General features: G+C 39.4%; 1 protein-coding gene across 1 annotated transcript; it reads right to left on the bottom strand.

Annotated features, from left to right (window-relative positions):
* Positions 1 to 1,393: 1,393 nt before the first annotated feature.
* On the bottom strand, positions 1,394 to 8,073 carry LOC115016868 (uncharacterized). The gene is made up of 4 exons (XM_029444941.1): positions 7,557 to 8,073; positions 6,673 to 6,873; positions 5,288 to 5,398; positions 1,394 to 1,967 (listed from the first exon to the last, which is right to left on the bottom strand). Exons 1-4 carry the CDS (start codon positions 7,851 to 7,853, stop codon positions 1,929 to 1,931), a joined length of 648 nt encoding a protein of 215 aa, XP_029300801.1. The 5' UTR covers positions 7,854 to 8,073; the 3' UTR covers positions 1,394 to 1,928.
* Positions 8,074 to 14,021: the final 5,948 nt, after the last annotated feature.

Below are 14,021 nucleotides of genomic sequence, written 5' to 3'. Positions count from 1 at the left end.
TTGCACTCACTCTTCCTTCTTAACTCCTGAGAACAACTCTCTATTTCTCACTCAACAATATTGTCTTTCTGTTCTGTCTTTCCCCAAGCTCTTTGTTTTTCCCCCCTCAAAGTGGGACAGAGTTCGAGTTGTTGAAGTTTTGTTTGGGAACACCAGAGGATACAGGCTGCAAGCTAGTCGGCTGTTAAGACGGGGACTTGAGGCCATCAGATATCAGCTCCGTCTTCCAAGATTCAACACACAACCTTTGTCACATTTGGCTGCAAGACGGCTGTGGGAGCTGCTGGTGAGATTTCCTGTTCCTCCATATATATACTTCACTGGGCACAGAACTAACAGTGTTGTGTATTGGCTAAATTCTCAATGAAGACCCCCAGTGATTAAAGAATGTAAACATTTGTCGGTATGTAAGACCACAGCTCTGAATCTTTTAGATGTTACCCTTTATGAGCAAGACATCAGACATGTAGTGTCTGACAATTCAACTAAAAAGTGATTTTTAAAAGTAACGATCTAGTGCGAAAAGTGCTTTGTAAAAAGAGTTTAATCCAGGCTGGTTGGTTGGAAGGATTAGCACACTGTTATTAAAGTGGTCAATAAGGGGTTGCCAGGTCTGGCAGAATATATCTTCGACTTTGACCACTTTTAATGGGTTAAGAAGTTTAATGTTCTCTAACAACTTTGACCGATTCTAAAGCAATCAATTGTATTCACCTTGCGCTTAGCATTTTGCCTCTCGTAGCATTTATAGTCTAGTATCTTGTATTTGTTTCCCTATTTTTTATCTTTTAAAATGTCAATCTTTTCGATTATTTTATTTTTATTTGAATGTTTTAAAATTATACATTAACTTGTTTGAAGAGTTGTCTGGATTGAAGTGTAGGGTAATTTCTAGGAACCTCATGAAACAGGACAAACTGCTATGAAACCAGGTGGAATTATCTCTCTTGCAATACGTTTATTTAGGTGACGCTATTATGCAAAGTGACTTACAATAAGTGCGTTCAACCATGAGGATGCAGCCTTACTAACCTACTTTTTATTTTTCCTATGAGCTGAGTTGCAGTCTGAACAAATTGGTTTTCAGAATGTGGTGGGAGGTGTGTATTCTTCTGTCCTGATGTCAATGGGGGGCTCATTCCACGGTTGTTAAACCAGGACAGCAAACTGTCTCCTTTTCTGAATAATATCATTTCAAAGTTGAATGCAAGAGGAAATTACAGCACTGCCCTTGATCATTATCTGATAACTCCACAGAGAGGCTCAAGTCTAACATAAAGAGCCACTCATAAGGACATTTAGATGTGAAGTTATGCAACTGTTTTGCTTTGACACAGTATGTAGACTTAAAGAACAACATGAACCACTTGTGAAATCACAGAATATTTTACTTTTATTGTCAAATACTGAAAAAATATTGCACCGTCTTAACTGAACATTACTCAATATTTTGACAAACAAATGTTATAATTCTTATTACTGTGTTATTTGTGTACAACCTATCAAGTTCAATTAATTACACCAAAAACATAGAGTTAAAGCGCGATTAGATGACGAAACGCTCAGCTGTCACTTCAGTATGCATCTGTTCATTTGGGTGAGTGTGAAGTTCAAGTTAGGAAGTCAGAGCCACAACATGACACGGGAACAGCAAAGTTTTATTTTTGAACCATTTTAAACAGGGTGCGTTTTTTTGAGGACAACACACACAGACAATAGTTTTTCAACACAACCTATTGTACAGTTTTTCGTTGTGTTGGAGAGTAAAACACGTGTATTAATCTAACTGACACAAATTCATTGCTTGTGACAAATCCTTTTGTGAGTTTCAGAGCAGTTCATTTTGTCAGCTTCACAAAGTCATTCTGGAGGCACCTTGCGAGTGTATTGGTTGTGTTGATGCAGCTGTGCTTAACACACAGTCGGAGTCAGAATCTGCCCTCTGCTGCTGGGAGGCTCTTAGATACCTAGAACAAACACATTGACACAAAGATGTGGGAACAAATGAAATGCATTCATGCTTAACCATAGAAAACTATATACAACAAAACCAAAATTGAGCACACATATCACCACCACACTGAAGTCTGTCCACTGGCTGACAGTGAGCTATAGTTTGATCTCAAACATACTTTAATTTTCACAAAAATCCTTGTAATTAATGACACCGGTGGCCGATAAGTGAACTGCAGTCAGCATTCTGCACTCGCACTGCGTAGGAGCAAGTGAGCGTCCTGGGCATCGGCCAAAACAGTGACGTGACATTACACTTCAATCATATAACATATTTGTAATAATGTTACTATCTGTAATGTTCCTATATTTTATTTGGACCATTGACTCCATGATACTTACTAGCTTGCCATTTGCCAACTAACAGCTAATGTTACGTAGCAACCAACACCTGTTCCAAGTTACAGCTCGCTGGATAACCTCAGTTTAGCTTTCAGTCAACTAGTAGGCCGCCCCTGCCTTGCTCTTGGCTAGTAGAAAGCAATCATTAGTCATACACTTTTGCTTTATACCGTACTTAAAAGCAACACTGGTTGTCATTATACATATATAAACTGAGTGTATGGATCATGTTAGCTGGGTCATTCCAGAATTGGAGGACAATTTAGACTTTTGAAAAATTAACCTTTTATTTTATTCTTTTTTGTTAATAAACACAAAAAAAGTGATTTGGCCAGCAAAGGCATCAAATATACACTTTTTATTAGACGTTTTATTTGTTGTGTGCCATGCTTTGTGGAACCCTGTGACACATACTCATTAAGCAGAAAAAGGTATTTTTAAAAACATTCTTCAATAAAACTCTACTATTAAGTAAAGAAAGTCACATTTATATTAAATACTCATGTAGTTTTGGATAAAACTGGTTTAATGTTAATTTAAGTAGCTTTTTAAATCGATCTTGCCCAACTTTTCAATTGTCACACTTTTCTTTTTACCAATTTCAGTATTGAATTTGAAATATTTGCTCTAATACATTATTCATATAATTAAACAAGCTATTAAAAGAACATTAGTTTAAACTTTTGTGAGCTGAGAAAATTATTTAAGGTTATTTTAACAGAAAATGATATAGTAACAGGGTTGCGTAAAGTAACAGGGTTGAATGGCTACATTACTTTTGGTTGTAGATCATGACATAAATGTGACACATAAATGTGACAAATAATACTCAGGACCACAGAAATGTTGTTTGATAATATTCTATATATATTTTCCAATGAAAGATTAACAGGAAGAGTATCAATGATACATAAAAAACATGTCAACATAACAACAAACTGGATATAATCAAATATACACTGGACAAATATAAAACATGGAGGTTGATGAGATGCGTCCAGACATGCTGAAGGCTTTGGGTGTGGAGGAGCTGTCTTGGTGGACACGCCTCGTCAACATTGCGTGGAAGTCTGGGAGAGTGCCTAGGGGGTGGCAAACCGGGGTGGTGGTTCCCCTATTCAAAAAGGGGGACCAGAGAGTGTGCCAACTACAGGGTATCACACTTCTCAGCCTCTCCGGTAAGGTCTACTCCAAGGAAAGGAGGGTTCGGCCGATAGTCGAACCTCTGATTTGAAGAGGAACAATGCGGATTCCGTCCTGGTCGTGGAACAACGGGCCAACTCTTCACTCTCGCAAGAATCCTGGAGGGGGCCTGGGAGTACGCCCAACCGGTCTACATGTGTTTTGTGGATATGGAGAAGGCGTATGACCGGGTCCCACGAATGATACTTTGGGAGGTGCTGCGGGAATATGGGGTGGGGGGTCACTTCTGAGGGCCATCCAATCCCTGTACGCCCAAAACGAGAGTTGTGTCCGGATACTCGGCAGTAAGTCGGACTCGTTCCCAGTTGATGTTGGCCTCCACCAGGGCTGCGCTTTATCACCAATCCTGTTTGTAGTCGTGGAGGAGAGGGGTTTCAGTTCGGTGGCCTGAGGATCTCATCGCTGCTCTTTGTAGATGATGTGGTCCTGATGGCGTCATCGGTCTGTGACCTTCAGCAGTCACTGGATCGGTTCGCAGCCGAGTGTGAAGCGGTTGGGATGAGGATCAGCACCTCGAAATCTGAGGCCATGGCTCTCAGCAGGAAACCAGTGGATTGCCTACTCCTGGTAGGGAATGAGCCATTACCCCAAGTGAAGGAGTTCAAGTACCTCGGGGTCTTGTTCGCGAGTGAGGGGACAATGGAGCGAGAGATCGGCCGGAGAATCGGAGCAGCGGGGGCGGTATTGCATTCGCTTTACCGCACCATTGTGACGAAAAGAGAGCTGAGCCAGAAGGCAAAGCTCTCGATCTAACGGCCGATTTTTGTTCCTACCCTCACCTATGGTCATGAAGGCTGGGTCATGACCGAAAGAACGAGATTGCGGGTACAAGCAGCCGAAATGGGTTAAAAAGGTTTCGGTAACAGAGTAGCGTGCATGTTGTGGGACACACTTTCATTGTAAAATTACTGTTATTTAAAATATGTTTATGATATAAATCTTTATTTTACCATTACAAGAGACATATATCAATAAAATAATAATACAGTAATAATACAAATAATACTCAAAAAAGTAAATAAAAACCCTATATTAAATGTTATATTTGACATGCAAGTTGGGCACCAAGAAGCTGGGACAAGAGAAATATGCTATTTTAGGGGTGTTTGAGAACTATTTGATATTTTAAATAATATTTTGAAACTTTATATACATTGTGTCTCAAGACAAGTATATTTAATACAAGTGCATGGTTTAGCTTTTTGGGCATGGATTATTAGATATTTTATATCTGGGACATGAAATGTCCTCCAATTCTGGAATGACCCAACTGGTGAAGTAAAATTTGGAAAGCTAGCCTAGCTCTTAGCCTATAGTATTTTGCTAGTGATAATGTTGCAAGCAAGCTAAGGTGTAATTTATGCATGGAGCTGGCTTTGGCTGCTTCAATAAATAAATTGGAAATGGAAAGCTAGACAATTTACCAAGCCAGATCTGGATGAATAAGATGATGTTATCCACTCAAGACATTTTGCTACGTTAGCTACATACTGTTGGTGCTGCAGGCAAAGCTCTGGGGAGCGCACGTTAACTTCGTATCCTTTGGAGTCATTTAAATTAGTCCAAAGAATTATAGGCAACGAGAAAGTCCAGGAAGGTCTCATTCTTTAAGTTACGTTACTTCCGTTTTAAACAGCATTTAACATTTGTGGATTTCCGTATGGATGAAACGCAACAGTAATAGCTATTAAGTCAGAAAATAAGATGTAAGCGTCAAAATCCAATGTACCTTTTTCTCCAGGTGGTCAATGTGCCGCAGGCGCCTGTCAATCATTCTGTCTCGGGCTGAAACTGCTGAGCTCAGACTGGCGAGCCGCCGGGCCTGTTTATCCATGATAACCTACAGCACAACAAAGATGTCAACCAACAAGAACAGTTAAATCTGTTAGCTTACACCAGGGGTCGGGAACCTTTTTGGCTGGGAGAGCCATAAAAGCCAAATATTTTTTTAATGTATTTCCTTGAGAGCCATATAAATTTGAATGCAACTTTATGCGTGCATTTTTTAAGAATAACACGTCTCCGAGTAATAATAGCAGTATCAGTGTTTCATTGAACATGTGCTCTTTTATTAAATAAACTAAACGCTTACGTTATTTATCTCATTTATGTGCACGTTTCAGTGTTTACTGCACGGGTGTCAAACTCAAGGCAATTATATCCGACCAGCGAGAAAATATCATATGTCCGTCATAACTGGCCCGCCGGTTTTGGTAATTAAATCAATGCATGGCACAACCACGGGGAAAGACATTTGAGGAAGAATCTAAATGTGTGAATGAAATGAAAGTTTTTGGAAAGCAAAGGGAAACACACCACAGATCTCTGGGATGATGTGAGCTGGACTGTTTGTGCGACATAACGAAGCATCTCACTGTTAAACCTCCAGTTTCAGGGCTGTGTGATCACGGACATGTATGATGCCGAGCTGCCTGTGGGAGACTCTGATGCAGAAGGAAACTTTGGTCACTACGTGTTTCCAAACACTGACAAACATCTCCACCGCTGTGTTCCCGACAGCATTCTGCTCATAAACTGAGCGCATTTGCCGATTTTGCAGCATATTAAAATTGAACTGCTCAGCAATCCGTCTGCAGTTGACTTAAATATGTTCCATATCTTTTTGCACTTTATGTGTATCCTGTTCAATAAATGTGGACCATGTTTCGCCCTCGACGTAGTCCCAGTTTTTAATGTTGGCCCTCTGTGAATGAGTTTGACCCCCCCCCCCCCCCCCACACACACACACACACACACACACACGTGTGTAAGTGTGTGCGCTGTGCAGTCAGAGACAGAGCGGAGGAAAGGAGAGGGGAGAACTAAAATGACACAGTATAATTGTTTATTACTTGTTAATCATGTTAAAAAATGTCAGCTCAAAATTGTCTGCGAGCCATATCGCGTCATCAAAAGAGCCATATATGGCTCGCGAGCCATAGGTTCCCGACCCCTGGCTTACACCGACAAACATTTGTCTACTACAACACGGAGACTACGAAAAAGTAACTTGATTTTGGGATGTCAGGTCTCACCAAGACCAACACAAGGGCATATAAAGACCTAACATCTAACCTAACTAGACAAGTACTTGTCTCGGTGACACCGGCCCACCTTCATGTAGCCGACGTTGAGCTGTGTTTGACCTCCTGACTTCGGATCGGTCAGGATCTTCACTTTCTGGAGGATCCGGTTCATCCGGAGCTGCATGGCTCCCTGCTCCATCGCCTCATCCTCCAGCCCCCTCTGCAGATCTTTGGCCGCCTTCCACAGCCTGTCCACCCTGGCACTCAGTATCTGCAGGTCCTTCCTCACCTCAAGAACACAACATTACACAGTACTTTTCACTGTATCTGTACATTTTGTTTTCTCCCTGAGCATTTATCAAACCAGCAGAGAATTATTTCAAACTCTATAGAATTCTATAGATTTTTTTGGTAGAACACTATGAACTATATACAATAATAATAATAATAATAATACTAATAGTAATACTAATACTAATACTAATAATACATATAAATAAAAAGACGAGATAAAAAACAGTGAGAAAAAGTATGTATTTGTAAAACAAAAAAGACAGCTGTATTGAGCGAGCACTAATTCTGACCCTTATTCTTTTTACTGAACAGCGGGTAATTGTCATATTACAGTCAATGTCAAACATTTTTCATTTCCAGCTTATCAGTTGTGAGGATTTACTGCTTTTAATAAAACCAAGAGGTAATAAACTGAATATCTTTAGCTTTTCAGAAAGCAAGCAATTTAATGACATCACAACTTTTCACAACTAGTTTTGTGTGACATTTTAGACTTAACGAGTAATCGATTAATCAAGAAAATATTTGGCAGATTCGATAATGGAAATGGAGGTTAGTTTCAGCCCTACCTACCTTCCAAAAAATGTGTAAGCTGAACACAATGCTGTTGGCCTGTGTGAGAGCATGGAAAAGGATGTTTTTTTTGGAGTTTCTTTGTAAGATTGCATTCTTCCTCACCTGCTTGTGGGTCCGTCCTGCCTGTAAACTCTGCTTACGAAGGCTCTCCAGACTCTTTGTCGCCCCGTCCATGTCTGCTGCCACCTGCTCGCCCCGCTGCTCAAGCTGCTCGGTGTTCTCCTCCACACCCTGCAGCAGGTGAGCCATTCCCAGCGCCAGCATCCTCAGCTGGGACACGGGGACCTCACCTGCCTCCTGTGATGAGGAGGATGGAGGGGCACGGTGGGCCTGACAGAGTCCCACCAACAAAACAGACAGCTGCAGCACTCGGCTTACCCACATACTCCAGGATTTCATCAGGTGGAGCCTCTTGTTCGTTATCTGCAGCTCTAAAAATCTAGATGCTAAATCTTGAGAGCTCAGAACCAGATCTGTGGCTTCACACCGTGGCTGTTTATACGCTCAGGAGAAGAATCCACATGTGCTGGGCCTCTAGTGTCCTGATGTGCCTCAGATGTTCCCTGAGGAGGTCTGGAACTCAAGAGTAATGAAGGATGTAGGGATGAGGAGAGGGAGGGGAGCCAGGCAGAGAGAAGTGGGGAGTTCCTAGACTGACGCGTATACTGACTGTAAAATAGGAACATTTAACAGCGCTGTGAATATTCTATTCAAAATGAATCCTCCCACATCATATATGGACATGGAACTTGAAGGATTCTTGTATTAAGGCTTAACAAGACTTTCTTTATATCGTTGCCAATACATGTTTAATGTGAAGCTGCAGGTTTACTGTAGTCAACACTGCTGAACTGTGGACACTTTCCTCCTCAGGCTAATGAGCCTGTGTGGAAGTTATGGCATTATAGTACAGCAAGAGAGTCATCTGCTGGCTGTCTGAGGAGCTGGAATGTGCTTGTTCTGAGAAGGATATCAAGTATATTCTAAGACAAGACGATGATGACTAATAGGCTACTTTTTAATACTTTTTATTTAGTGTTTGCTATGTTGGTATTATCTCTAAATAAATATGGAGCATGTTTACCTAATGATGCCCACAGGAGATTTTATAACAAATTATAAAAAATATTTCAAACATGTGCATGACTCAGACCACAACAATGACATATTCTCACCTTATTATGTTGACATACTTAACGTTAGTTGGGAGATGTTTTCTCCATCGGAAGGACTTAAAGTGACATATTTTATTTAAAAAAAAAGTTTTACAAGTTCACTGTCAACTTAATAAGTAGTCCTGGTTTAAGTTTGACTAACATTCATACTTGGTTTCGACAAAGTAAAATATTACTGGTTATTGACTAAAATTGATTAAATCAGCCTGGTCTCCTAAAACGATGTTACCGTACAACAAAACTGCATTGTACATTACTTTTGAGGGATTCCAATTGTTTTTGCTGTATCACAAATGTATCTCTTATCAAAGTATGTGGAAGTCTGCGCAGGGAGGAGGTTGCTTGTTAGCTCTTCGTATCCCGTGTGAAACCAAAAGTCAACGTTGACTTACTTGTACTGAAGTACGTAAGTTAACTTACCTGACGTAACATAGTGAACTTCCATCACTTCCATACTTAACTTAAGTTACATAACAAATGTACTCATTTTTACCCAAACCATGATCTTTTATTAGACCTAACCAAGTAGTTTTGCTTCACTTACGTTAGCCACATGTTAAATGCGAACGTAATCCGGGAGAAAATGTATTTGCTTCGAAACGCAATTGAGAATACTAGTTTTGTTGTCTGGGAACATAATTCTTAGAAGAACAAGCCTGATTTAATTAACTTCATCCTTGTCAGTCAATTTGAGTCAATAAGCATGAATATTTTGATCTGAACAGCTTTAAAAGCAGTACACTTCCCCAACCGGACTTTCTACAGTCCCCCAGAAGGAGACATGAATGAGACAATGTGTCTTCTTTAGCTGCTAAATGTGTGTCTGCAGGTTGGTGCTGGGCAGGTAGTGTACAGTGAGTGTATCAGAGCTTGTTTAGCTCTGGAAACAAGGTTGATGACCACACAGTAAATCAAAATGTCCTGCCAATAAAGCTGTGTTGACTTGAACTGGATTGAGAGAATTAGGGGACAAAACATGACGTCCTGCACTCAGACTCAGGCTGAATGAGATGCTTTGTGCCAAGGAGGGCCAGACCAACACACTGTTCTTTGAATTGTCTTGGAGCCGGGGCAGGCCTAATGCACAAATGACAGTATGTCAACTCATAAAGAGAGAAAGGCGTCAGTCTCAGCCCACTCCTTCCTGGCATTCAAGATACACACAGAAAGCTGCAGGAGGCAGCGTCACTGGGTCACTGCATGACTTAGGCTATGGACCAGACCACAATAAACAGTAAGTGCACATGGTTTTATCATTTTAACTGACATTTGAATCATTTCTGATGAGGAGAAAAAGAGTAAATATATACATCAGCAAATCTTTAAAGATCTTTTGTGTCCAGGTTATGTTGTAGTTGTTTAAGTTAAACTAAAGCAATATAGAAATGTCTAGAAGTGCTTAACTAACTTGTAAGGCTTGTACTTGTATTAACCTGTAAGGCTACCCAACGATGACAAATACAAAACATAAACATGAAAAGTGACACGATGCACTAAAGAAACAAATGCTGGTACTCTTGAATACCAGGCTCTGAAAAAAATAAACCTTTTCCCAAGATAATAAAAAATACACCGTGCTTTTGAAAACCTGACAGACATGGAGAAACTCCAATGTGAGATGATTTCAGCAAAACAAATATTTATTTCACCTCATGTCATTACCACACAACACAGTCTTTCACTAACACAAACAGAACACGTTTGTTGTTTTCTGCTATTTTTTATATATATTATTATTATATATATTATTATTATACATATTTTATGATTTATACCTTTTGTATTTTTAATGTCATTATCTCATATATATTACTTTATGCTTTGGCAATATTTCCTTTGTTACAGACATAGTTAGGGTTAGGGTTTCAGCTTGTTGTGCTGCCCCCAAGTGGACCAAAAGTAAAATGATGCAGCTTTGAAGTAGTAAGATTTTTCATACTTACATTTTTTTTTAGGAAGTAGGAATGATAGGAGAAATGGTGCAGGTGCTGACATTCAACAATGGTGATGATCTTGTTTTAAATAGATTTGATTTGCACTTTTAACCCCCTAATTTCACAGAACAAAACCTGATGATACTGCTTTGTTTCTGGTTGTGATGTTTCAGAACAAGAAGTGGATTCAGGAGGCTTCATATGTGATTATTTTACACAAAGTTTGCACAGGAATACCTTGCGTGTTCATGCATCACCATATATATCCCGTCTGAATATACTAAATACATCCACGTGTGTGTGTGTGTGTGTGTGTGTGTGTGTGTCTTAGCTGTGTGTTGCATACGAGCAGAGTGTGTATGTTGGAGGCACAGAGCGGTGAGGCCGGCACGCAGGCATGTGTGTGCTGATCAAAGCGCTGTCACATGATCTCATGATGCCTGCAGACAGGAGCTGCTGGTGTGACCTGTGTTCAGGGCGGAGCCTTCAGTGTAGGTGCAGAGGACGAAACATAAAGAGCGTTTTCTGGTGTGTTAAATCATTTCAGTCCAGTGTTTCACTTAATCTAATCATTTATCAGCCTATGTTTTGCTCTGATACATTATGCATGATTTGTTGTTGGTTTTGTGATGTTAGGGCGGATCATGTGATACATCGGTGTGTTTTTCTTTAGTAAACGACTATATTAATGTTTGTTTGTTGTTCTGTATGCTTTGAAATCCTGATAAGCTGAGCAGATGATGGCCTCTGTCACTGTCCGTGCACTCACTACAGTCAGCATCTTCTTTTCTTCTCTGCTGATTGTATTGTTTGGCCGTCAGTTGTAACACAAGAATAAAGGAGAGCCCCGTGATTTTGTGTGTCAAAGTTCAGTCAAATTAATTCACGGGTCAATTCATGACCAGAAGGGAGTGTGTGTCGCACCGCTCCACATAGAGCTGAATGGAGAGGCTGTGAGGTTTTGTCAAGTTTTTTCGGCTAATTATTTACATTTTTAATGATCTATATAATATTCATATTCATTTTTGCGTCATTCATATTTGTATTAATACATGGTACCTTTTGTTGCACATACTCCTGCCTACCAACCTGCTTCTTCAACATCCGCTGAACCCTCGTTCTCCTATAATAAGACTTTAATAAACTGTGGAGCCAAAATACAGACGGTGAAACCCTTAAGGACCAACATGTCTCCATTGAAGCCCATTAAAACCACAATGTTTTGATCATTACAACATAAATCATGCATTCTATTATATCAGGCTTTCAATCCAGAGCCCTGGTTTCAAAATTGTCTTTTTTTGTACTATTTTCCACCAGATTGAGCCATACAGTAAACAGTACATGCTACATCCTGGTTTCCTGCACAACACATAAAACTGTGTCAATATCAATGTTGCTAATCATGAACATATCCCACACTGTGAAGAAAATAAATCCCCTAGCATTTAGTAAAACAGAAAATAATTCAATTTCTGTGTCTTGTTTTTTATAAAGAACAACAGTGGCATTATGTATACAAACGTTTCAATTCTAAAGATACATGAATATTAGTTATTATCAGGACTGGAGATGGTTTAAAGATTTAACTCAGTAAAAGTGTAAAATAATAATAATAATATATCATATTCTGCCAGTTTTTTGGGCATTTAAGGACCTTTAAGGACATCAGAGCAACAAGGCTCAAAGTTATCCCATGCGAAACATCATCATCTGCTCTTTATATGCAAGTAAAATAACTCATAACTGCCATAAAGTTACATTGAGAGTTTTTTTTTTATTATATGAGCCTCTGCAGAAATGTGCTGATGGCTCCAACTACACCATACTGTCTCCCTCTACTTAAATGAAAAATTCATAAACAGACCCAGACCTGCTTGTGTGCTCATACATTGGTGATTTACATTTTAAGAGCAGTAAAAGTTTTATTACAAAGTCAATTTAGAGGAGAAATATCCCATTTGAACACCCCTTTCCATGGGCTTCATCGACAGTGTAACATACAGGTTGTAGAAGCCGACACCCTGTTTAATGTCTGTGCATGTATGAGATAATACACATGAATGCTGTGAATAAAGAAGTCTGCTTCATATTCACAGCTTAGCTTGGCTCCAGATGTTTGCAGTTTGCAGTCAATGGCACCCCCTCTCGGTAACCCCCTCTCGGTAACCTCACAAAATAATTTCAGCACAAATGATGTTTCTAATTTAAAACTGTGACATGCCTTGATCTAATGTAAGCCCCCATTTATTGCTTAAGTGTGCAGGTGTCCTGGGATAATAAACTCACTATATTTTGAACAAAATATTCTGTCTTTATCAAGTTTCACGTTTGTGCTAAATAATTGCATAATTTCGAACTCAATTAATTTTCTTATTATATCACATTTGATTGGTATAATGTTTTGTAGATACATTTTTTGGATTTTTTTTGTTACATTTTGAGATACATTTTTAACATACATGAATATAATGTACACAACATTGTTTTGTGTCTGCACTATATGTCTGGTTTTGTTTGTCTGTTCTCCCTCTCATTGTTTTTGCTGTTTTTATCTCTTGCATTTTATAAGGTGTCCTTGGGTGTCTATTATTATTATTATTATTATTATTATTATTATTATTATTATTATTATTATTATTATTATTATTATTATTATTATCATAATTATTTTTATTATTATAACAATATTTATAACCAGATAACATCAAACATGAGTTTAACACTACAAACTAGTCAACAACCACTAGTTTTATTGTAGACACACTCAAATTACCATCTGTGGCCCCGGGGACTCACTACATTGAACACCTCACTGCATATATCCATATACAATCACTCTAGGGATGCAGGGATGTGTATAATGTTTATTATAACAATAACTTTTACCCATAAATGTATTATTATTGGTGGCATGTGCTGTGGCGATCCCAGGAATTTAAACCTGTTCTTCCACCAAGTTGCTCTAATGCTTCTAATGCAACCCCTCAGTCACCGGGCCACCACCTTTCATAAAGGCCCCACCAAGTCAAGCATGATTTGACTGACTCCCAGGGCTTTGCAGGTCAGAGGTACGGTGACTGAACAGCTGGCGGGGGTCACATGCCAAGAACACGCTTGGTATGTCCTGCCTCTGTGGATCAAACATGTAAAAACTGAAACCCCAGCAAGCAGGATCGAGCGTGTTATTGTAGTGTGATTCCCATTAAGTAAGCTTCGGCAGTCACACGCACCGCGAACCGCTCGGCATACACCAGGATCGTGTTATGAGCCTGAGCATGTTGGGTTCACTTTTGGCTTGAGTACGTTGAGTACGTTGAAACTCTGAACACGATGTCTCGCAGGGATTGAGTAAGAACTCAGAATTTATTGTGAAAATTCTTTATATGACATGAGAAACTGGGATGATTGACAGATTTAAGAGGCAGCTATGGAGTAAAGCCACACACCATAAATTA

The sequence above is a fragment of the Cottoperca gobio genome, chromosome 12, assembly GCF_900634415.1.
Source record: "Cottoperca gobio chromosome 12, fCotGob3.1, whole genome shotgun sequence".
In the NCBI taxonomy this organism is placed as follows: Eukaryota; Metazoa; Chordata; class Actinopteri; order Perciformes; family Bovichtidae; genus Cottoperca; species Cottoperca gobio.
This window is presented reverse-complemented; position numbering and strand designations above follow the sequence as displayed.